This window comes from Panthera uncia, chromosome X, assembly GCF_023721935.1.
Source record: "Panthera uncia isolate 11264 chromosome X, Puncia_PCG_1.0, whole genome shotgun sequence".
Lineage (NCBI taxonomy): Eukaryota > Metazoa > Chordata > Mammalia > Carnivora > Felidae > Panthera > Panthera uncia.
Window position 1 is genome coordinate 82,533,776 of NC_064817.1, and position 26,593 is coordinate 82,560,368.

Below are 26,593 nucleotides of genomic sequence, written 5' to 3' on the forward strand. Positions count from 1 at the left end.
TTCTACTCTTTATTAGAATACATACATTGATATAGAGACATGTAATGTGAATGCAGTTTCCATGAAACTCTTCTAGCCTTACAATTAGTACCTGTGCCTTATATTCAGTAGTCTTCTTTATGACTGAAGGAGATGAAGGTCTCCTTAACCTAATGGGTTAGTGTAGATGACAGGTTGGGCATTCTTACTAGACACACAAACTTGGGTTAGAGATTCAGATTAGGGCAGTCTTAGAGGCTGCTCCAACAACCACTTTAGACTGAAAGGTATCTCAGAATCCACGCTGAGTTGGAAGCCAAATTCATTCACTCCCATACCTCAAATGCCAACCCATTTAAAGAGAATAGATGCATGTCTGAAGCACATTTCCCTCACTGCAATAAATGCTACAACATGACATCCCAGGAGGAGTCAGTTACCCTCCTTTTACTCCAAACCATATACTCAGGACTCAAATATGGGGAAGCCTGGGGCTCTTGTTTTGAAATATAAGCAGTCCACAAGGTTAATAAATACTTCTCACTATTATGATGTAGTGCATCCTAATCATTTTAGAAATTAAATTATCATCTGGTTCACCTTAGATCTAACCCTGTCGTTTGGGGTACCTTAAATCCTCAGAGTTGAGCTTTAAACCACACATTGTTTGCTCTCCTGACTCACAACCATATGAATGAATGAATGAGGTAGGAAAGAAAATATTGGAACCAAGTGATAGAGTTGGCTCCATTGAGAAAACTGAAGGTTGGTAATAGATTGGAATCAAAGGGACACAGTTTTATAGAGTAAATACAGTGTTTTCTCAGGGTACAAGGTCACATATAGTGTGGTGATGTCTGTTGTCAAATACATCTCAGAACCATGAAGAAGCTATATGGATTGATTCGGCTGTATGCCCAGAGTCTTGGTCTTTGTCAGGCAGGGTCCAAAGAAGGTTCTGTGGAATCTGAAGCTTATACAATTTAGATGGCTTTCTTTTAAAATAATACAAAATCAATCATGAAAGTGAATATTTATTTAGAATGATAATGTATAACAAGTGTTAAACTTATGACGACTACAATAGGCAAAAATTCCAAATTATAATATGTGTGTGTGTGTATAATTTTTTTTACAGAAACAGTACTTTGGAGGCTGCACAATCTGAAGTATGATAAAGTGACAATCCAAAGTGAAAGGTGTAATAGTTTTATTGCAAATCAAAACATAAAACATTTGTAACTTTTACATAAACATGTGGCCATGTGAACACATAACAAAAACCCAAGAATGGTATGTGCCTCACTCAGTAAAAATGCAGACAGGTAAATGTTAAGCCTTTAGCATTTATTTTTACATCTATTTTTAAAAATAAAGCAGCTCTCCTAATATTTATTCTCACTAAAGTCTTGTTTCAAGTTAGAATAAACAATTCATTGGCTTCAAACTTTAACTTTTAATTGTATATTTTAAATCATATTCAGATAACTGCCAATTTTGGCCAAATGAAGGCTTTTTCTGTGACCCATTTCCAAATTCACAGATTCTGGTCCATCCACTCTTTCTAGTAGCCTGGAATAACGTACCAGTTGGCATTTATACTACTGGAACCAACTAGAACTATCTTACGAATAAGCCAGATGATAAGGATTGGTTGGTTTGAAACAAATGACTGTATATTCAGAGATACAAGACTCAGATCAAAGTGCTTGAATTTCTATAGTTTATATCAAATTAGATGGGCTTTTAAGCAGTCAGCCCGGATTCATTCATCTAGAGTAGCCAGACCATGAATACAATGACTCTAGCTGCCTTTCACATGTGGTCAGACGGCTATATTAAGATACAGTCTCACTGTTAATGAAGACAGCCAAAAGGCAAGAAACCATTCAGCTATTGAATAAAAGACACTCCATAAATGGAATTTCAGGGAAACATAAAATGAACAATCCTGTTCAAGGCTGCCAAAATTATTTTCTGCATGCTGAGATGTTATTAACACACATAAAGACTGCATGCAGGTAATCTACTTTATTTTTGAATTCCAGACTGTTATCTTGCAAAAGCAATTGCAGTTAGTTATAGTATATAGCAAAGCATCTCTCTATCTTTGGTTCCATGTCTCAGAGATATTTTTTTCCAAAAATAAATAGGCATGGCAGGAAAAATAATTCAACTATCTTAAGAGAAAACCCAATATTTTATAAAAATTAGGCAAAAAATATATGTGATGTTCTTTAGACTTTTTTCTAATTATCTCTGTTAATATCTAACACCAGTACAATTTTAATATTAAAATGATTGTGCACACTGTATTTAACTATACAGCATAGACACAAAAATGTCAAAAAACAAAACAGTACTTTCCCTTAAAAATAATTTAGGAATTATGCATTCTAAAAATGTATGGGAAAGTAGAACTGCTGACATATGTTAGTAAAATTGACTTTGAAGAAGTGTAAGAAAAGAAAACAAAAATGTAGTAATAGTCACAAATCCTAGAGATCTAAAAAAAAAAGTGAATACATTACCCAAACTTTCTCATTTCTGGAAAATATATGTTAGAATTGCTCAGCGACTTTTTAAAACTAATATGTATGTAATTTTTCTGTTATGGTTGGGACTCTCAAGAGATTTAATGAGACTCATTTGTTAATGGTTTCCGTCTCTTTTCAAATAAGATTTTTGCATCAAATAATTCTCTTTCCCTGTATCCTAGGGATGGTCCCTTTAGATACTTTGCTTCAGCTGCCTTGTAATCTAATCCATCAACAGCAGAAATTGAACAAATGATAGCTTCTGGCAGAAGAACTTCCAGGATAAATTTAATTTTATCATCTCTTATCAGAGTCAGCATTCTTTCATCTATTTGTTTGTAGACTTCTTGTAAATATTTCACCACCTCATCCAACTGATCTTCATCCTCAAAGTATGTTTCAATACAGGGAGTGAACCTATTTGCATTCAAAAATGATTTCAGCCACCTGGATCCTTTTGTACCTTTTAAAATGGCTAGAAGATGGTTCTCTGTTCCCTTTGCATTCACAATGAAGTCCACTAAGTTCTTGTTGGCTCGGTCCCGAGCAGCCTTCATTCGGTCAGGAAGAATTTTCTGGAAGGACATTTTCTTGGTCTGGGAAGTCACAACCATCTGTTCCACAGGATTCTCATTATGCAGCTTAGGAAATAAGTTCCTGAAGGTATCCTGTTTGATTACTTTCCTAATCGGATAACTAATATCAGCAGCATAATACTCAAGGAAAGAGCCTGCAAAAGAACCACAACCTAGTCTTACTCTGTAGTCACAAATCAGCGAGATGCACCAGTCAATACTTTCACTGTATTCTTCTCTGGCTTTATCCACTAGTGCTTGTTTCTCTTTACAATCAAATTTCTTTAATTTTCTAAAAGGCACCCTAATACCTCTCTTTTCAGGATTCATATTTGCCTCAACAAAAAGCACACTTGCTTTTCTCTCCTTTCGCCTGATGCTCTTCACCACTGCTGGCCAAAATGGGTATTTTTGATATTTAAACCAGACTATCATTCCTGTTTCAAATGAACGAGGCTCATAATTAAAAACAAAGCGTGGAAGTTCTTCATCTTCCTCATTCTCATCTACTATGGAAGTATCAATAGGATTTAGATTCACTGACTTATCAGAAGCTTGAAGGTCTTCTCCAAGTTCTTCAAAATCCAGTCTCTGAGGATTTCTTTCATTATTCACAAGAAGGAGTGAATAATCCAAGACATTGTTAGAGGCACTAAATGAAACTTGACATTCCCATGAACAATGCCTGGGGGATGTCACAGCACTTGCTTCTGATTCTACAGGTTGATTCTGGCTGGTATCTGAGCACGGATTTGAAGGGCCCTCTCCAGGATCTTCAATATTCTCTGAGAAGGAAGAGCATTCAGAGGAAATAGCCTGGGTCTCTGGGCAAATGTCCTGTGCCTCCTCTTTCAAAGCTTTGGGCACAGTGAGTGTATCTAATGGCAAAGTTGGAGTGAACTTTTCATCTTTAACACATACATCCTCCTCTTTGATTGTGGAATGCAAAGGCATAACTGTTGAGATATCAATCTTTTTCTTGCTTTCCTTTTCATCATCATCTTCTGAAAGTGAAGGAAATCTCTGGCACCAGCTGGAGTTTTCTGATGACTTTGTTTCCATTTCACTTGGAAGAGTATCAATGGTTGCATGCACCTGTGATTTATCATCATACAGGGAATCATTATTCTCTAATGATACTAACGAGGATGTTGCATTTTCACTTTCCTCAAGACATTCTGATAAGTCTCCTTCATGCTTCCGGTACTTTTTATGAGGGGGTGAATCAGAAAGTTTTTGTGGATCATTTTGAGACAGAGTAGTGGTTGCTTTGTCATATGAACTGCTTGCTTGACTCAAATATATTCTTTCATTCAGAATATCCAGTGCCACTTTTAATGACCTTTCATAGGCTGTTTCCTCTCTAGGTGGAGTGCTGACTTCTGACTGTGCTGCTAGTGAGGAGGCAATGGCTTCAATTTGAGATTTATTTAGAATCTTTGTTTCCGTGCTTTCCACTTTAATTTTTTCATCTAGTGAGAGTATTTGAACTTCTAGGGAAAATGTCTTTTTTCTTTTACTGTTTAATGAAGTCTCATATCTAGACAAAACTTTTGCCGGCCATAACTGATCTTTCCAGTTGCACAGGACATACTCAGCATCCATTATGATTTATATATGTGTGCCAAGAGGTTATTATCAGAGATTGAGGTGTCTGGCTATTCTTGACTCTGCTAAGACAGTTTCAACCAAAAGCAATACTCTGACCAAAGCCTCTTTTGTGTTAGGACTACAAAGGATATACAGCTTGTGTCACCTGTTCTTCTCCAGCTGAATTTCTCAAGGATGCTTGAACATCTTGTTTGAATGGGACAATATGGAGGATACTAGAATAAGTCAAAGGAAAAGAAGAAAGGTATCAGCAAGTTTTTGCCCAAGTAGAGGCGGGCAATTGCAAACAGAGAAGTAAAAGAAAGAACAATGCTCAATGGGGTATCAATTGGGAGGAGAAAAAAGCAACATAATGTAAGATGGGGGACAAGAATTGGAGGAATGGTTTTATAATATCTCAAATTCAAAAACTTGCCCTTATTACTACACATGATTATTAAGGAGTAAATTTGTATACATAATGGCAGAGGTGGAAGAGGTTGCAGTGATATGTCAGGGAATCTATGTTATTAGCTGCTTTGGGACTTAGGTGTCCCCTAATGTTTTACCTAGGCCAGTGGGACTCTATGCACGCATCAGAATAATCTGGAGCACTTGATAAAACTACATTTCTAGCTCCTATCCTGAGAGTTATATTTGAGGGTCTAGATAGGACCCAACATTTTATATTTCTAAAAAGTTCTCAAGTGATTCTAATGCTTCTGGTCCAAGAACTCCTTGAGAAGCACTGTTCTAGATGAACGAACAGCTTTATAATTTTTAAGCTATAAACAAATGTTTCTCCGTTCACCCAAAGCAGGCAGACAAAGATAATAGGATTATGTATTTCCTGGACTGAGACAACATACAATGACCTTGTTAAAAGCATGAACTTAGGAGGCAGAGATTCAGAATGACTGCTATGTTCAGTTATTAGGATAGTTATCAAGGATTTCTTGAGAGTCAGGTAGCTGACTAGGACCTCATAGTAGAAATCTTAATAGCCTTTTGCATAACTTTTTCATAGTGGTTAAACACATGAGATTCTTTCCCCAAACTGGAAACTCTGATGCTTAATTATGAAATGTTATGGCTATAGAACAGGGAGCAAAATAAATTATACCTCATATGTTCAAACAAACATAATTTTAATATGAAACGTGGGTTTTAATTTAAAATGGTATGGTTGCAGAGCAGGAAGCAACATGAATTACACCACATGTTCTCAACATATTTTTAATGTGAAATGTTTCATGAAATGGAAAGTGCCTTACCCAACTTGTGACTCGTGAAGGGTCTGGCCCTATGATCTGGTTGTCTCCATTCGTACTCTAAAAGGAGAGAAGCTGTCCAAAAAGAGACAAACCAATTAAATGTAAAAGGCATAAAGAAACTTCCCTACCAAAACTTTAGCAGGCATGTCATTCTGAAACATAGAAATGGGATGAAATCTCATCTATGACATAGATACCATGTTTATTTTCCTTCTTGTTCTTATTATTTAAATACACTCTCTGTGATACAATTATGCTATTTGGTTCATGCTGAAATAATCTCTCAGGAAAACTGTAAGGGAGGGATAAGAGAGAAGGGAAGTAACAACTACCTTGTGTCTATTATAAGCCAGACTATAGACTTTTGTTTGAATCTTCACATCGATCACCATGTGTATTTTTCCTTCTTTAAATATATAATTTTCTCAACAGAATTTTGATTACACTCGATATACTGTATCATAGTTCACTAATACAAAATATGTGTCATTGTTCTGTTTGCCTACTTCAAAAAATGGTTGCCTGGAGAAATTCGGGAAACCTGACAAGTGCCATCTTGTGACCAAAACCAGAACTGCAGCCTCCTGGAGAAGTACAGACAAGGCTTCAACCATTATCAGATCCTTCTCATGAGAGAAGGGTGGGAACTGCATTTAGCCAGCCAGGAGCCTTCCCAGGTTTCTATAATTTTTTGTTATAACCTCAAGGATTTTATTGTATAGAATTATAACAGGATTATAATGTCTTCAACTATAATATTTCTGGTTATAAAAATATCCAGAAGCAAACTTAAAAGATACAAAAAGATATATGTAAAATAAAGTACAGCTCTATACAAATATTCACTAGGAATATTTTTTCTTTCCAGAATTTTTACATGTATAAATGAATGCATATAATTTCAAACCAACTTCAGATCTCGAGAGCAGAGTTTGAACATCATTCTACATAAATTATTTTCCACATGATATTTCATGAATTACTTAAAATGATATTTTTCCCACATTTGCAACATTTTATGTTAGTATTTTCCCTTATGATGTAAAATCAAGTAAATGAATAAACATATATTAATACTATTTTAAATAGAGAGCAGTAAAGCTAGCTCTGTATCTCCAACTACACAAATAATCCCATTAATTCTGTGGCAGACACATTTTCCGTGATTTGGTTGCAAGTCCTGTAGTAGCATACACATATTTCACTAACATACATATTTAATTTTAAGTGAAGTTATATGATAAATGCTATGATCTAATTTGGTTTTCTCACTTCATACCATTTATTTCTCAGACATTTCAAATCGCCAGATGTAGGAGTTCATGTTTCTATTCTCCAGATACATAGTACACCATGCTTTGTAACAATTTTAAAAACTGTTTATAGAAATAAACCACTGTATCTCACTCTTAGATCACACCCCTGCTGACCACAGCCATATCTGTGGTCTGGAAGAATTAGCTGCAAGGAGAACATATGCAGGTCTGTAGCCTGTAACACAGCAACCAGATTACATGTTTGATCAGGTCTAGAAAAATTTCCACTATTGGCAAAAAAAGGGGGGGTATGTTTGCATGTCTGCATGTATCTATGAATGCTTGCTTATGTGTTTGAAACAAAGTGGGCATGTTGCTTCAGCTTTATTTTTCTTTGCTGATTATAAAAATAATCATGGCAACAAATTTGACAATAAATTTCATATTAAAAAAATAAAATAAAATTTTCTAAATTTTGAAAAAAAAATCATGGGAAAACCTACTCTAAAGATGCTGAAATACACTAAAAAATAACATTGAAATAGTAACCTGACCACCCAGAAATGCTAACATGGGAGTTTATTTTCTCCCAGGTTTTGCTTCTACTCACACATATATACATGCATATATATGTGCAAATGTCTTCACTCAACTACATACATGCTCCCCTTTCCATATTCATGTACATATGACACATACGTAGTATTTCTATATGGTAATCAATTCACAGGAGTATTTCCTCCCAAGTTGTTAAATATTTTTATCTATCATTTTTGTGTGTAACTTAATAAACGCTTAAAAATTCAAACAGTAACAGAATGTCTAACAATATAAACAAGTGATGCCAAGTCAATAAATTAGCATGAACGGCCATGTTGCACAGAGGCCTTAATATAGAGGCTGTAATCTGATCACCCCTTCTCTTACTATAGACTTTTAAAGCATTGGGAGATACAACATTTCCAAAGGATTAAGTCCTTCAAAACACCAGCAATTCTCTGAAAAGCACATACCTTTCCCACCACTCCAAGACCACCCTCCTTGTTTTTCTCATCTCTACTCCAGGGCCCTGAGAAGTCCCTAGAAAATAATTAGCTTTAAGACAGCCATTACCTTGAAGCTTCTTGTCAGCTGCAGACTGGTGAAATGCAGCTCCTCCCCCAAGACTGGCCAGGCACAGCTCAGTTCCAAGCTTCTCAGAGAATTCTCCGCCCAGTCCCTGTGATGGGGATGACAGAGGCACGTCCCTGAATCAGAGAAGGGAGAATTGCCAAGTTAAACTAGTGAAGTATGAAAGGGTAAAATGTTTTTTTTTTCCCAAAGAACTTTAAAGTGGAATAGCAACAAGTGCCTGTTTAATTTCCACTCAACTATGAGAGCGTGCAATTTTTGGATAAAAAGAGGTTAGCAAACCACTTTATTAAAACACAAAAATTTAGTTTAAAATATTCCTAACATATTTTTTTCCTTGCCTTCTTTTGTACTTTACCTTTACAGGTAAATTTTACAGCCCAGCTGTTAAACCTCCAATAAAATAGCTCATTAGGGGTCTTGACTGGGAATGCACTAAAACTATACCTTATTTTAGAGAGATTGCTTTATATATTTTTTTCTTTTTCCAGGACATGGTAAATCTCTCCTTTTATTGTTTTTCTATTAAATGCTTTAGAAAAGTTTCAGAGAATTCTTCACAAGCATGGATATTTCTGACTAAAGGCTGAGAATCACTGGTTTTGCAGGAAAGTACCCATTTCACATACCCTCATCAATAGTTGGAAATTCCTTCTTTTATTTTGTTGGTATTTTTCACTCAGGCAATTCAATGTGGGGATAATTAATTTATAAAAATTTACATGTCTTTGTATGTCTGAAATGTATTTTGTTGTTTTTTTAAATTTTTTGAATGTTTGTTTATTTTTGAGAGAGAGAAAGATAGGGTATGAGGGGGCAGAGAGAGAGGGAGACACAGAATTTGAAGCAGGGTCCAGGCTCTGAGCTGTCATCACAGAGCCTGATGTGGGTCTAGAACTCACAAGCTGTGAGACCATGACCTGAGCCGAAGTCAGACGCTTAACCAACTGAGCCATCCAGGTACCCTTTAAAGGTATTTTGCAAATTTTATTCATTAAAATTTTCCTGTGTTAAATTTAAATTTAGATTTCCTGATTTAACTTAGAAAGCCAATTTTCAATATCATTAGTGATAATTTGGGGATGAAGATATTTAAGGATGACATGTTTTATTTGGCCACTCTATCATGTAATATATAACATATATATTATAAAAATCTACCATTATATAAGGATTAACATTGGAACAGTAAGTATCAATAAATTAATGAAGGTCATCTCTAGACTCGTATATTATTGGGGGCTCTAACAATTAGAGTATGTAATGTTCTGTATATAAACAACCCCTAAATCTCAGAGGCTCAGCCACAGAAGTTTATTTTCCTGATGTCAAAATACAATGCAAGTCATCATGTGGCTATTATAGGCAGGGAGCTCTATTCCAAGCAGTCATTAAGAGACTCAAACTTCTTCCATCCTATGGCTATACCATCTTCTTTAGCCTTGAAGTCCTCAACTGCATTTTTTTTTGCATCTGGCTAGCAATCTTATAAAGAGGGAGGCTGGAGAATACTGTGGCAGGTTTTAGGGACAGGTCTAGCAAACATCACTGCTAGTCACAGTCAACTAGCTAGAACTGCCATAGAGCCTCGGGGAGGCAGTCTCCCTGTGACCCAAGAGAAAAATGAAATGGAGTTTGGTGAGCCCCTTAGCATTCTCTCTGCCAAAGTTTTGAAAGTTTTCCCTTTCAATCTTTTATAGATTTCCTTTATTGTTTAATGCTTTTTTTGTTTACAACCACATATCATAGTTATAATGACTGCATCAGAAACTTCTAGTTGCTCACCCAAAATCCACTGTTTCCATTTGTCCTCATTAGCAGAACCCCAGTCGCATTCAGGGTACAGTGTAAACTCTTAAAATAGTACTTTTTCCAGACTCTCTTACTGTACAAGCCATGGTCATATGATGGAATTTCTTGCCAAAGAATGTAAGCAGAAATACTTGTAAAGATTCCAGAGAAGGTACTTCCAGATGGAGTAAACAGCCAACTTGGGCTTTTTTCACTTTCCTTCTTTCTCTTGCTTCCTCCCTAGAATTTGACCATGGTGGAATTCAGACAGTCATTCTGGACCAAGTGATGTAGAAAAAAGATGAAACTCACTAGGGATGGAAGATCCTGAACCCCTCAATAATGGGGCCAGCTCATTCCTATAACTTAATGACACAATAAACTTCTATCTTATGCAAATCACTATGTTTTCCAGTCTCTCTTTCTAGTAGCAGAACAAAACAGTCGATCTTGCAATCACTAACAAAAATAATATCATTTTTATTACAGAATTAATACTTTTCAAAGATTTCAAGGTATTACTATATAATGTAAAGAGATTCCACTATATATTTTATAAATGAAATATTTATTATCCTTTCTTCTCATTTCACATGTTTAGAAAAAAACAAATGCAAATAAAGTATGGCCATTACATCAAAACTATACTTTCTTTCATTTGTCTATTTTCTATATTGCACATGAATCAAGAAATGCTACATTACCTTACCATTTTCCAAACAAAATGCAAAGGAAAAGATTAATTCCTTCGATAATATTTTATGTTTTATTGTTCTGTATAGCAGGAGGTGGAAAGGAATGATAACCGATAATAAAAAAGCTATTATTATTGCTATTATTATAATGAAGATATATAATAATTATGAATATAATAATATCTAATACCTGTTCCCAGCACTCAACATATTATCTCATTTAATAATCAGATGGTTATTTCATGGAGAGTCCCATAACTAACTCATTCTGCACAACAGTAGTATTATTCAGAATAACGACAAAAATTGGGGTGCAAGGTGGCTCAGTCAGTTAAGCATCTGACTCTTGATTTTCGCTCAGGTCATGATCTCACCATTTGTGAGACTGAGCCCCGCATCGGGTCCTGCACTGACACCGTGGAGCCTGCTTGGGATTCTTTCTCACCTTCTCTCTCTGCCCCTCCCTCTCACTCTCTCTTTCTCAAAAACAAATAAATAAACATTAAAAAAATTGATAAAAATTATAGAAGCCAGAAGTGTTTCTTACCATGTGCCAGGTGTTCTACCAGGTGCTGTGTATACACCATCTCTCTTAATTCTCACAAAATCTTGTTAGGTGGGTGTTATGAGTATTCCCATTTCGTAGATAAGGCTTTAGAGAGGTTAATGAATGTTTACAAGGATATCTAGAGAGCATGTGGTGCATGGAATTTTAATCCAGGTACTTTAACTCTAGAGTCCATGCTCTTAATCACTAAGATACACTGTACCTACCCCACTGCAAATGGAAAAATGCTCTGTAAATGTGCCTGGATGAACAGGTGAATTAGTTAATGTTGAAATAATTATGTATTGGGAGTTGACAGAACCTCTTGATAAGTATAGAGAGAACCTGTGACTTGTTTCTAATCAATAGAATTTGGCAAAAGTGATGGGATGTCACTCACTCCCATAATTATATTAGGTTATTTTGGAAGTTGAAGTTTTAAAAAGTACCATTTATAATATCATCAAAAACCAGGAAATACTAAGATAGAACAAATCTAACAAATACGTGCACAATTTGTATGCTGAAGACTTCAAAACACTGATGAAAGATATTAAAGAAGACCTAAATAAATGAATATGTCATGTTCATTGACTAAGTATTTTTAGGATGTAACTTCTTCCCAAACCTATCAATAGAATCATTATAATCTCAACCAAAATCCCAGCAGAAATTTTTTTTTTTTGGAGATTGGAAAGTTATCTCTATACACAGAAAAGCAATGGAACTAGAATAGGCAGACCATTTTTGGGAAGGAAATATGAAATTTGAAGACTCATGCTATCTGATTTTAAGATTACAGCAATCAAGTGTATTATTAATTAGTTATCAATTATTAATTATTATAGTGTACTATTAACATTAAATAGACACAGATAAATAGAACATAAATAGATCAGCAAATATGGTCAACAGATTTTTGACAATGGTAATAAATGGAGAAATGATGGTCTTTTAAACAAATAGTGCTGGAAAAATTGGACATCATATGCAAAAATATTCGTCTTGACCCCTTACCTATGACCATATACAAAAATGAACTCAAAATAAATTACTGACCTAAATGTAAAAGCAAAAACTATAAAACTTCTATAGAAAACAAAGTAGAAAGCCTTTGAGGCTTTCATTTAAACAAAGATTTTTAAGACATAAAAAGCATGCACCATAAAAAATTTGATAAATTGGACTTGAAAACTTCTGCTTTTAGAAAAATAAGATGAAAATCCACAGGAGGATATATTTGCATAACACATATCTAATAAAGAACATTTATTCAGCATATAGAAGAAACTCTTATAATTTAACAATAAGATTAACAACCCAATAAAAAATGGACAATTTAAATAAGACCATCATCGAAGAAGATATATGAATATCAAGTGAACACATTGAAAGATGCTCAACACTATTAACAGGTAAGGATATGCAAGTAAAATCACAATAAGACATCACTTTATAAGAATGGCTAATATTAAAAAGAGAAAAACCCTGACAGTATCAACTGCTGGCAATGATGCAGAGCCACTAGAACTCATACACTGCTGGTGAAAATACAAGATATCACAGTTACTTTAGAAAACAGTATGGCAGTTTCTAACATAGTTAGACACACATTTACCATATAACCCAGAATCCCACTCCTAGGTATTTATCCAAGAGAAATAAAAACTTATATACACACAGAGATCTGTTCTGGAATGTTTATAACAACTTTAATCATAATCACCCCAAATTATAAATCTACTGGTGAGTAGATACATAAATTGTAGATATTAGAACACTTCTAAGCTATGATAACAAATTACTGATACAAACATCAACATGGGTAAATGTCAGAAACATCATGCTAAGTAAAAGAATCCAGATTAAAAAAAAAACCTATGTATTATATGGCTGCATTTATAAGACATTTTTGAAAATAAAAAACTATAAGGACATAAATTAGATCAGTGGTCACCAGGAATTAGAGTGAGTATTGATTACAATGGGGCAAGAGGGAACAATTTGGAATTATAGTAATGATCTATAGCCTGACTGTATTCATCATTACATGACTACAGATCTTTGTGAAAACTCATCAAACTATACACTTAAAAGTTTTTAAGTCTATGTAAATTACACCTCAATAAATCTGAGCCTTAAAAAAGGTATTCAAAATCAGAATATGACCTATATAAGAAGACTGGATTTTACTGTGTAAGTAATGGGGATACATACAAGAGTTTGATATTCATTAGATGTTAGTTAACACACGACAAATGTCAAGAATCCAGATGACATCAGCACCTTACAGTTTGTAAACTTATCCTCATTGGCAGAGCTTTTAACTACACTGAAGTTCTCACATAACCACTCAACTATGTGAATGGAAGGAAAAGAAGCAGTAAAAGCCAAAGTGTTATAATCTGGAGACAGAGATCCGGATAAGAAGTATGCCCCTCAATGAGAAAATATAAGCCAAGTAATATACAAGAGAAAGAATGGTTATAGAATAAACAAATAGCAACACTCGTAAAAAACCATGAGGGGGCCATGAGCACTGGTAAAACAAGGAATTGCAAATACTACAAGGAATTTGCAGATATACAAAATATTGAATAGGCACAAACAAATAATGGACACTGGCTATAAACAAAGTTAAAATCTTATTATTAACGTTCACTGGCTGAATGTGAGCCCATCTGAAGAGGAGGAACATTAGAAGAAAACTTACTAAGAATGAACATCTCAGGTAAGAAAAAAGGCTAGCCAGATAGTGCATCCCTGCCAGAGCCAAAGGGACTCCATAATCTCTGGTCAAGTGTATGTGACCATGATAGGGAAAAAAGAAAAAAAAAAACAGTGACTCAGGGGTCACAAGAAGATAAACCTGCCATGCCTGAAGATTTTGTATTCCCCAGATAATGCTAAAACCTACACAGTGCTAACAGTTGAAGTTGCTAGGAAATTAAGATTCAGGATGATGAAGTGGGAAATATATTAAAAGAAATAAAATAAAGGAAAGGTTGATGAGGACCTCACAACTTCATCATTATAGCACATATCAAACAAAGCTTTCCTACACTTTGAAGTAGAGAGACTCAGCTATGTTCTTAGGATTAACAAGCAAAGAGAAAGAACTGTATGGGCTCTACCTTGGGGAACTTAAAAAAGGAATCCCCTTCCTGTTCTCTCCCCTCCACACTCCATTATTCTCAGAGACACCCATAGGAAAAGATCCAGGCTGAACCAAAATTATTTCTTGTTACCACTCTTAATGTACTTATCAGTTTTATCAGTTTTTCAGACATATGACAGACTACTAAAAGATACAATGTCTAAATTTCAGAGTTTCTCAGATAAGCATTATGGTAAGGTTGTTATGTGTTAGAAGTTTTCAAATAGATAAACAGACATGGGTTTGGGACCAGGTTCTAACTTTACTACCTAACTGGAGGGGCAACTGGTACTACTAGATACCAAAATATATTACAAGGAAGGGTGCCTGGGTGGCTCAGTTGGTTAGGGGTCCAACTTCAGCTCAGGTCATGATCTTGTGGTTTGTGAGTTCAAGCCCCGCATCAAGCTCTGTGCTGACAGCTCAGAGCCTGGAGCCTGCTTCAGATTCTGTGTCTCTCTCTCTCTCTGCCCTTTCCCTACTTGCTCTCTGTCTCTGCCTCTCAAAAATGAGTAAACATTAAAAAATTTTAAAGATAGAAAAATATATTACAAGGAAAAATAATTTGTAAAAGTTCAGTAACAGTCTAAGTGTGCATAGCAAGGATATGAACATAAGAAAGGGAAAATGGAGTTCAAAATGAATCACTGAAGATCTGAATCTGTGTGTGATTGGTACATCTGGATATAGATTAGAAATCTGAATAGTTTATAAAAATCCTTAGGTCATTGGGCTATGTTTGACTGCCCAGGTAGCCACAAAAACAGTGATTTTAGAGGCCTCTATTGCCTTAGAGCTACTAAATAGTTTTCTCATTCAGTACTAATACATATCCTGCTGAAAACTTGTTAGGAAGCTTGAATTCGTAATTTTGAATGGGAGATAATAAGAAAATATTTACTTAAACAGAAGGCAAAGAGAAAAGAAAATAAGCAAAAGGATTTCTTCTGTCAAAGAAGGAAGGTAGAAAATGAAAATGGAGAGGACATACAAAAAGATGAATAAATACCTGGCACCAAAAAAAAACCATATTGTGGTTGGGGAAAAATATTTGAAAGTTCAAAAAAAGATCTATAATTCTCCACTATGTAATACTTATTGTAGCTATTACATATAAAATATGAATGAGTACGTGTATGGTAGGGGATGGGGGGTGTTGGGGAATGTGTCAGGGAGACCATTTTTCTTATTGGATATTTTGATACTTTGGGGCCTCTTGAGGTTAATTCTAGGGTAATCTTAACTTTTTAAAGTTGCCAGTGCTGTTCTATCTACCCAAGGCAGTCAGACGGATACTGGGGTTTGTACAGCACCATGACCTCATTAAGAAGATGAGCTTAGGAGTTAGATATTTTGAGAGGCTGCCATAGCTACCTACTGAATAGGGTAGTTCTCAAGGATTTATTGAGAGTCAGACAGTTGGCAGAGACCTGAAAGTCTTCCATAAGTACACTTCCATTTGTATAATTTCTTCATAGGAGTTTAACATATTTAATTCTTTCCTAACACTAGAATCTCTGACTTATAATTTAAAATGCTATGGCTAGTGAGCCAGAATAAAAATAAAGTGTGCTGCATATTCTCAACTTAACCATGTTTTAACATGAAATGAGAAGTCTTACCCAATGTCACGTGGATCATGGAGGATCTGGTTCTGTAATCTGGTTGTCTTGATTCTCACTCCAGTTGCTTGTCCAGCAGAGCCATCTCCCTGCTCAGCACTTCTGAGGTTACACTGTGTTTCTGGGATTCAACTGAAATCACATGCAGATTCCCCAGGTCATGCACATCTTTGATATTAACCTACACTATCCAAAAGTAGACAGGGAATCAAACCAATTAAGTGGAAAAGGTGTGGGGAGCCTGGGTGGCTCAGTCGGTTAAGCCTCTGACTTTGGCTCAGGTCATGATCTCACAGCTCTTGGGGTCAAGCCACTTCTCAGGCTCTGTGCTGACAGCTCAGAGCCTGGAGCCTACTTCAAATTCTGTGTCTCCCTCACTCTCTCTGCCCCTCCCCCACTCACGCTCTCTCTCTCGCTCTCAAAAATAAATAAACATTAAAAAAATATAAAGGGCGCCTGTGTGGCTCAGTCCATTAAGCGTCGGACTTCAGCCCAGGTCATGATTTCACGGTTTGTGAGCTCGAACCCCACATTAGTCTCTGCTGACAGCACAGAGGCTGCTTTGGATCCTCTGTCTCCCTTTCTCTCTCTCTCAAAAATAAAATAAACATTAAAATTTTTTTAAAAATGGAAAAGGTGTAAAGAAACTTCCCTACCACAATTTTAGCAGGTGTGTCATTCTGAAAAACAGGAATGAGACAAAATCTCATCTATGATATAGATGCCATGCTTATATTCTTTTGTTGTTCTTATTTGAAATGTTCTCTGTGCATTTCAGTTGTTATTTGGTTCATACTGATATCATCTTTATTAGTAAAAGGTGAGGTGAGGACAGAAGAGTAGGGAAATAACAATTGCCTTGTGTCTTCTATAGGCCAAATTCTATGCAGTTACTTTTAAAAAGAGTCCTTTCTGGTTGAGTTCTCACATCAGTCTTCATGTGGAGTTTTTTCTTCTAGACACATCCGTTTTTTTTCAATAGAACTATAATCACATTCTACATGCCATCTCATAGTCTACTAATACAAAATACGCTTCATGGCTTTGTTTCCACACTTCATAAAAACAGTTGCCTGGAAAAAATTTGGAAAATCTGGCAAGCGCCATCTTGTGACCAGTACCAGAACTGCACTGTATTACTGCCAGATCCTTTTGGAAGGGTGGGAACTACATGCTGCCAAGCCAGCAGTTTTCTCAGGCTTCTAGAATATACCATGCTTAAATTTAGAGTTTTGTTATGCATTATGCAAAAAATGGAATGCTAATGTCTACTTCCAATGGTCTGATAAAAAATTGCATACTTAATGAAAATTGAAAAGATGTGATTTATAAATAGAAAGTATAATTTTAGAAAAATAATATTATTGTTTCCTGAATATTTTTCCATAATATTTATTTAAAAATATATCGGAATGCATATGATTTCAGACCAGCTTTTTTATCATGCTCAAGTGCATGGTTTGAAAGTTTTCCCATATCAGTATTTTCAATGTGATTTTTTAATGACTTGCTTCAAATGTAATTTCCCCCTAATTTATAAGATTTTACTTCAAACTTTTTTCCTGCTACTATTAAAAAATGAATAACTATGTATTAAGGATTATTTTTACGTAGAGATAGTAAAGACTGTCCTATGTCTACAACCACACAATGCCATTAGCAGCTGGCCTTATATTTTGGGGGATTTTGTCATACATGTTGTATTAAAGCAGTCCTTTATCTTTAAATGACATAATATAGTGCTTGCCATTCTGTAATTTCCAGTTTTCACTTAATATTACTTCTCAGACATTTTTTCAAATCATCACATGTTTATACTTCCATTTGTCACCTATATACCATTCAACTGTATGGATGCACCATGCCACATCATATTTTTAAAACTGCTCATAGAAATAAGCCAAATCCCCTGTCCCACTAATAAACTTAAAAGATATAGAAAAATGGTTCTTGCTGACCACAGCCATACCTGTGGCCTGAAAGAATGAGTTGCAAGGAGGACACACAGGCAGGGTGGTAGCCAACACAGCAACCAGGCTACACGCTTGATCAGGTCCAGGAAAATTTCCACTATCGTCAAAAGACAAGGAGGGGGGTATGTTTGCATGTCTGTTGTGTCTGTGAACGTTTATGTGTCTGAAACCAGACAGGTACATCGTTTCAGCTTTATGTTGCTCTTCTAAGTATAAAAATAATCATGGAACAAAATAATTCTAAAAATGCTGAAACCAAATAAAAATGTATTTTGAAATCCCCAGTAATCTAAACACTTCAGAGATGCTGACTGTTAGCATGGGAGTCTAGCTCTCTCTTTAATGAAAATGCATATATTTTTCACAAGTGTTATCACTCAACAGCATATATGAATCTCTTCCACATTCGATTGTGCACATTTATATTTGTGTTTGTATGTGCCAATCACTTTTTATGTTTACATTTTTCTCAGTTACTTTTTGTGTAGAATAATAAATGTTTACATCAAAATATAATTACAATCTAACAAAAATAGAAACATGCATGCCACGTAAAAAATTAACATGAACAGCATGCCTCACTGAATTTAGAATTTAGAAGCTGTAATCTGATCGTTCATTCCCACTGTGGACTTCAAAAAATATCGAGAAACTAAATTTTCATGGGATTGATTGTCACAGTAACAGCAATTTTCCCCAAATCATAGTGCATTCCCACCTCCCCCGGGCAACAATGTTTGGTTTTTTTCACCGTAACACCAAAGCCCGAAGAAATTCCCAGTAAATAACTAGCTTTAAGACAGCCATTACCTTGAAGCTTCTTGTCAGCTGCAGCCTCCTGAAATGCAGCCCCTCCCCCAAGACTGGCCAGGCACAGCTCAGTTCCAAGCTTCTCAGAGAATGCTCCACCCCCTCCCTGTGATGGGGGAAGTAGGGGGGCTTTCCCTCAATTAGAGGGAGGAGAATCGCCAAGTTAACTGAAATTCACTTAAAGGGGAAAAACGTTCATTTTTAAAAGACTTGAAAGTGAAATGACAACACGTGTCTCTCTAATAACCATTCAAACCACAGGTAAGGTGATTTCCCGAAAAGAAGTAGCAAATCCTTTTATCATAAAATAAAGACCCAGTTAAAATAGCTCTTGCATATTTTTCTTGCTTTTGGCACCTTATTTCTATAAGATTTTAAGACCCCGCTGGTGACTGTCCATAAAAAAGAGCTGTTAGATCCTTGTTTGTGATCACAGTGAATCAATACATTATTTTGTGAAGAATTAATTGTCTACAATTTTGGCTCTGGGACATGATATGTCTTTGTCTCATTTATCGTTCAGAATATCTTCTAGTTGTTTTCAAGTACAGTCATTGCTAAACATAAAACATCAACCAAAATCCTTAGAGAAAAGATATATGTCTCTGAATATACTGAAATTTAAAAATATGGTAAAAACACAATAAACCAAAGTTGAAAACAGAAGAACAAACTTGAGAGAACCATTTTCAATTAAAAAAATTTCTAAAGTAGCACTTCCAAATTAATAAGAAATAAACAGCAAAATGGGGGCTCCTGGGTGCCTCAGTCAGTTGAGTGTCCCACTTCAGCTCAGGGCATGATCTTGTGGTTTGTGAGTTCGGGCCCCAGGTCTGGCTGTGTGCTGACAGTTGAGAGCCTGGAGCCTGCTTTGGATTCTGTGTCTCCCCCTCTATCTTCCCCTCCCATGCTCATGCTCTGTCTCCCTCTGTCTCTCAATAATGAATAAACATTAAAAAATTAAGAAAAATAAGAAATAAACAGCAAAATGAAAAAAAAAAAAAGAGCAAAGGATATAAACAGGCAGTTCACAATATTCTGAGGGAATAGTTCTTCCCTGCTCCTAATATTTACTTCCTCTAATCAAGCACAAGTAATTCAACTACAGGTATCTCTGTCCTTTTTGTATGGTTGCAAGCTTCTAGGCTGTTTGTTAGATTTGTTTAAATGTGGTGGTTGGGGCACCTGGGTGGGTCAGTCAGTTGTGTTCAACTTTGGCTCAGGTTATGATCTTGCAGTTCCTAACTCTGAGCTCTGTGTCAGGCTCTGTGCTGACAGCTCAGAACCTGGAGCCTGCTTTGGATTCTGTGTCTCCCTCTGTCTCTGCCCCGCCCCGGCTTGTACTCTCTCTCTTTCAAAAATAAACATTAAAAAAAAATTTAAATGTGGTGTTATAAGGGCCACTTGATTTTAACAATAATCAATGCCCTGCAACTTATCTTCCCCATTGTACAAAGCTGACATTTTGGCTCCCATCTGCAAATTTATTTGTTTTATATCAATTTGCTCAATTTGTTCATTGGAGAAAAGAAAGTGCTATTCATGGGCCTTCCCCAAACCCAAACATTCTAAATAAAAATTAAAACTGGGCCATACATGGAAGATACTCACCTTCCCTAATCACCAAACAGATGCAAACAAAAACAGAAATGAGATTTTTCTACCTAATTTAAATCACGAAAATGCAAGGAAATGATACAATGGACAGTTGACCAGAAAATGAGGAAATGGGCACTCTTACCCATGTGCAAGGTCATGAAGTTGGAAAGAGGTCAAAACAAAATTAAAGCCAAAGTCTACCTGACTCCCAAACAAAAGGATCTTCTCTACAAGTATTCCCTGCCTCCTGGGCTTGGAGTCCTGACTCTTTGGTAGAACCAAGGATGATGTCATTTACTTTCAGATTGTGAGGAAATTGGCAAATGTAGCCCCAGAGTGAGCATTGCTTAATCTCATCTCCCTTCTGGTAAACACATTGGTGAACTACAACCACTTTCAGTAGCTACCATACTTATATATAAACTCTCCATCTTTTATATACATCCACATTCCCACACAAATTTAAAAATATTTTTCTGCACTATGTTTTTGCACTGACCATATCTGCATGATAGCATTCACTTGGCCACGGAGTAGGTAGGACATATCTCTTTTGTGTTTCAGAGCCTGGCAATACCTTTCCCTTAGGATATAGCAGGGACTGGAAATCATTTGTTAGGTAGAGAAATGCCCCAGTTTATTCCATCCTCATTTTACATTTGTCAACTCCTTGTGCTTTTGTTGTTTGCAGATTCTAGTTCAATATTAGAAAATCATTTTTCTATCTGCTTTTATTGAGCTTTTGTGTTTATAAAATATTCAAGAAATTAAGGTTTAAATTTAGATTTTTAACTTAGAGGTGTTGTTTCCCAGGAAGTGCAAAAACCTACACACTACCAGTGGATCATTCAGAGGGTTCGTTCTCTTAAGATAATGTTATGCCAAGTTTAAAAACAAAAAAATTATAAAACATAAGTAAAGTTGGTGAGATGCTCACAACCCTATCCATTACCACAGTGAACGAGTAAACACAATTCCTGCCTCCTGCCACCTCTGACTATTCAGGTTACAGAAACAGAACTGCAGTATGACACAGCTCTTCCTGTAATTAGCAAACAAGAGAAAGAAAACTGCACTGGGGACTCTGAAGAAAGAAGAAGCCATCATTCTTCCAGAGACAGATAACAGCAGTGTTAGGCTGGGTCAAAATAATTCTGCTAACCAATCTGAATAAAGGACATCAAGGGCTGTTTGGTGAGGAGATATGGATTTTTGTTGGCACAATCCAATGCCTAGCTTTTAAGAATTTGTCATGGAGGCATTATGACAGAGTTACGTTTCTGAGGGTTCAAACAGGCAAGCAGGCAGACAGTTTTGGGTTTGAGACCTTTATTAATTCAGTGGAGAGAAAAATATCAAATCCTTGGCAACTATGCTAAGTTGTCATCTCCCCATATTAGATAACATAGTTAAGAAAGACACATGAGTCACACGTTATCTCTGATATTAACCTAGGTTGTCTAAAAATTAAATCACATTTAATGTTAGAATAAAAAAGAGTTTATTACCTGTATAAGTGAGTAGAAAGAGACAGATGAAACAGGAAGTATGGGAAAGGGGGTAAAAGATGTCCTAACGTAATCACAGAGAAACTGAATTTGCACATGTTCAATTAATGCATCTGACAAGAAGTCAATCAATAGATACACTATATGCTGGGAAAATCCTTACATCAATGATCTGGTTTTAGCTACCTGGTTTTCTCAAAAAGCAGTGTTTTTAAGGAACCCTTAACTCTTCTTACTAGGGCTAGTAAATGGTTCTCACGTGCTGTAGCCTCTTATCTTTCTGAAACTTCAAAAAATAGCCTGAATAAACTGTTTTCAATGGGTGACAACTGAATTAGATTAAAACACAGTGGAAAAGAAAAGGGATCAAATAAAAGTTTACTTTGCTAAGCAGAAAGAACATGGAAAATAAGGATGAAGATAACATAAAAATCAGAAGAATTAGTGAGTATCAGTGGAGGTCAGAGATATGGAACACATTTTGGGGGAGAGGAACAAAAACAGAAGAAGTATTATGGTAACAAACCCAAATCCTATCTTTATTATTTCTAATGTAATATAAGAAGGGAACGTATGTGGGAGAGGCTCTGGCAGTATCAGGGACATTATTTGTGTTTCTGGATAATTTGGGCCTTTTGGACCCCACTGGGTTATCATGAGGGAAAGCTTGGCTTTATGTTTCCTAAGCTTCGAGTGCTGCCCCATCTGTCCAAAGCAACCAAAGATCTCACAGACACAGATAGGAGGGTTCAGCACCAACCTCACTAAGAGCATGACTTTAGGAGTCGGATTCGTGATCGCTGCTGAGAAAGAGTTAAATGTTAAACCACTATAAGATACTATTCAGAAGACTATACAGATGTCTATTTAAGGAAGGTCATAAGACCTTAAGCAGGTTTTAAGAAATCTTTGTAGCTATGTTATCTAGGATGTGGTGATGACAACCTAAAATAGTGGTGAAAGAATAGAGAGTCAGGCCATTGGCTGAAACCTCAGGTAGATACCTGAATAGACGCTTGCACAATTTTCCTCACAGTGGTTTGACACATGAGATTTCCCCCCACCCCCAAATGAGAAACTTTGACTCTTAATTACAGAATAGGGAAGAATATTAATTGTACCTCTAATTCTCAACCTAATGTAATTTTAATATGAAATGTGGCTTTTAATTTAAAATGCTATGGCTAGAAAGCAGGAAGCAAAATGAATTAAATTCCAAGTTCTCAACATGTTTTTAACATGAAATATTTCATGAAATGGGGAAAGCTTTACCCAGTATCTCATAAATTATGGGAAGGCTGGTCCTGTGATCTTCTTGTCTTGATTCTTACTCCAACTGCTTGTCCGGCAGAGCGTTCTCCCTGCTCAGCACTTCTAAGGTCGCACTGCCTTTCTAGGGCTCAACTGAGACCACATGCAGATTTCCTAAGTCATGTGCATCTTTGATATTAACCTACTCTGCCCAAAAAGAGAGAGGGAATCAAACCAATTAAATGGAAAAGGCATAAAGAAACTTCGCTACCAAAACTTTAGCAGATGTGTTATTCTGAAGCACAGAAATGAAGTGAAGTTTCATCTGTGATGAAGATGCTATCTTCATTACCCATTTTGTTGTTATTTGAAATGCTCTCTGTGATACAATTGCTATTTGGTTCATGCTAAAATAAGCCCTCTCATGAAAAGTATGATTTGGGGACAGGAAAGAAGGGACATAACAATTGCCTGTGTCTTTCACATCCAAACCTGTATAGCTACTTTTTTTTTTTTTTTAATGCTTTCTGTTTGAATTCTAACATCGGTCCTAGTATGGGTGCTTTTTCTGTTATACATGTGAAAATTTTCAATGGAACTACAATCAAATTCTATGTATTGTTTCATAATCTGCTGATGAAAAATAAGTTTCATTGTTTTGTTCATCCACTTCATAAAAATGGGTGCCTGGAGAAAAATTAGGACACCTAGCAAGTGCCATCTTGTGACTGTAAACAGAACTGCAGATACCCTGGTCCTTCGTGGGGGAAGAGTGGGACCTACAGTTATGCAGACAGTGGCCTTAGGCTTCTATATGTTTTCATTCTTTCTCTTTTATATATATATGTACATATATATATATATATATACACACACACATAATATATTTCCTCAATTTAAGAATTGTGTTAGACAAAAATGGAATCATAATTCCTCATTTTAATGGCTTTTATTATAATATCTCTCATGCATTATTGTAGTTCTTACTTCATCTTTTAATTTTTCAAAGAAAGCAAATCCCCACCATAATGGTCAAAATATAATGGTTCGCTCTATATATTTCTAGATTTTTTTCTACAGATATTTATAAATGTGTATGTTTTTTAAACAAGAATGTATTTTATCATCTCTCCACATCAATAAATATTTTCTGCATTATCTTGCCATTCCACTTTCCCTTGGGATAAGTAGGAATTACTTTTAAACAAGTTGTCTATATTTCTAAAATTTTATCTCATTTTCTCATAATGAAAATTATTTCAGGTTACTATTTTCAAAATAAGGTTAAGAAATTTTTTTAATGTTTTTATTAAAACATTAAAAACAGAGAGAGACAGAGCATGAGCAGGGGAGGGGCAGAGAGAGAGGGAGACACAGAATCAAAAGCAGGCTCCAGGTTCTAAGCTGTTAGCACAGAGCCTGACACGGGGCTCGAACTCATGGACTGTGAGATCATGACTTGAGCTGAAGTCGGATGCTTAACTGACTGAGCCACCCAGGTGCCCCTCAAAGTAAGATTTTTTTAATGGAGAAATATTATATATAGAAGATTGAAGTGTGCTGTCTGTGCAACTAAACCTATATCCCCAATTAATAAAGTAGCATGCATATTTCCAGATTTTTCTGGCATATATTGTATTAACATAATATAGGCCATTCTGAAATTTGCCTATTTTTGGAATATATCATGGACACTTTTTATTATTATTGCATTTAGTTCAATGCATTAGCTTCTTTTTACAGCTGCATAGTACTCAACATTATGTATGCACTATCCCATGTAACTATTCTATAGTATGTTTTAAGCATTTTTTGAATTATTTCCCAAGAGTACATGAAAATAAAAATAAATACCTTCTGCTTGAACCCAAATCTGGATTGTAGTCTAAATATCTGAACTGCAAGAAAACCCAAGCAAACAGATAACCAGCCTTCTCAGATACACCTCCAGATAAAGACAATGGAGTGTGCATGGTATCTATTTAAAATCGGTAACAAAATGGATTTTCCTTTTCAGCTCCATTATGTATTTCCAAAAAAATCTAAAGGTACATAAAATCTAAAGAAGAAAATACACACCATCATTACTTCAACCACTGAGACGTTTACTGCTTACATTTGGGTCTAATCCCTTTGATTATTTCCCTCATCATACATGTTCTAGAATGTACTATCAGAGATTACATTTATTCACCCATATATTTGAATATCTTTCCATGTTTATACACACACACACACACACACACGCACACATTTTGGGGAAGATAGTTTTCTCCCCCATGTTTTAAAATTCTGTTTTTTATGCTGACATAAGTATTACATGCTAAGTGAAATGTGGAAGGAAGAAGTGGAAAATTTCCTCTTCTTTTCCTCCAGACATCCTTTATTACTAGACATAGTGTTTGTTGTGTTTTATTATATTAATATATGTCCATTATTCCTTAGCTTATGATTTTTCAGGTATTTTTCAGATTATAGCAAATAAAGGAATACATCATTCTTTTGATAGATAGGTAGAGATGTAGACAAAGATGGTCTTCTAAACATACATAAAAAGGCAATTCTTTTAAGGCATTGAGTATCCCTTGACAAATAACCAAACTCCTAATTTTCAGAAGTATTTAAATCTGCACAGTTATACATTACTTCAGATTATTACCATACAAACTCCACCACAACAGTAAGATTTGTTAGAAATACAATACAACCAAAGTAATATAAAAAGCCAACACCCCCAACTAACTTCATTTTTCATTTGGGATTATCACAGTCTTTTTTCACAAGAAGAAAGATTAATTTCTCAACTTTTGTTTCGTCATTTATCTCTTGTTACCACTGCTTTTTGTTTCAAACCAAAAATGCCTTATTCAGAAGTTAGCTTTGGCAACCTCATGAACTATTTTTCCTGCAGGTGTAATCTGATCACCACCTCCCCCACTTTCAAAATGTGGACTTTTAAAATATCTGGAGGAATACAAAATCCAGATATCAATTCCCTCACAGAAACAACGACTCCCACGAAAAGACACTCCTTTCCCTTTACTCCAAACCAGCAGTCCCTTCTTTTCTCACCTTTACTCGGAAGTTTCCAGAAATCTCCGAAAATAACTAGGTTTTACGACAGCCATTACCTCCAAGCTTCTCTTCAGCGGAAGCCTCCAAGTCTGTATGTTAGTTAATACGGCTCCTCCCCCAAGACTGGCCAGGCACAGCTCACATCCAAGCTTCTAGAGAATGCTCCGCCCCCTCCCTGTGATGAAGAAAGCAGGAGGTGCTTCCTTCATTTAGAGGGAGGAGA

General features: G+C 35.7%; 1 protein-coding gene across 2 annotated transcripts; it reads right to left on the reverse strand.

Moving 5' to 3' along the window:
• Window positions 1-1,172: 1,172 nt before the first annotated feature.
• PWWP3B (PWWP domain containing 3B) lies at window positions 1,173-26,593 on the reverse strand. Of its 2 annotated transcripts, XM_049644149.1 has the most exons (5): window positions 26,368-26,593; window positions 16,155-16,286; window positions 8,325-8,458; window positions 5,956-6,027; window positions 1,173-4,917 (listed from the first exon to the last, which is right to left on the reverse strand). In XM_049644149.1, the coding sequence occupies exon 5, from the start codon at window positions 4,694-4,696 to the stop codon at window positions 2,615-2,617; it is 2,082 nt and encodes a 693-aa protein (XP_049500106.1). In that variant the 5' UTR covers window positions 4,697-4,917; window positions 5,956-6,027; window positions 8,325-8,458; window positions 16,155-16,286; window positions 26,368-26,593; the 3' UTR covers window positions 1,173-2,614. The 2 variants fall into 2 exon arrangements, with proteins under 2 accessions (XP_049500106.1, XP_049500108.1); XM_049644151.1 differs by lacking the exons at window positions 8,325-8,458; window positions 16,155-16,286; window positions 26,368-26,593 and adding an exon at window positions 18,938-19,094.

What these genes read in the sequence shown, in the direction of transcription:
- PWWP3B (XM_049644149.1), bottom strand. Translation starts at nt 4,696, where the DNA reads ATGGATGCTGAGTATGTCCTGTGCAACTGGAAAGATCAGTTATGGCCG.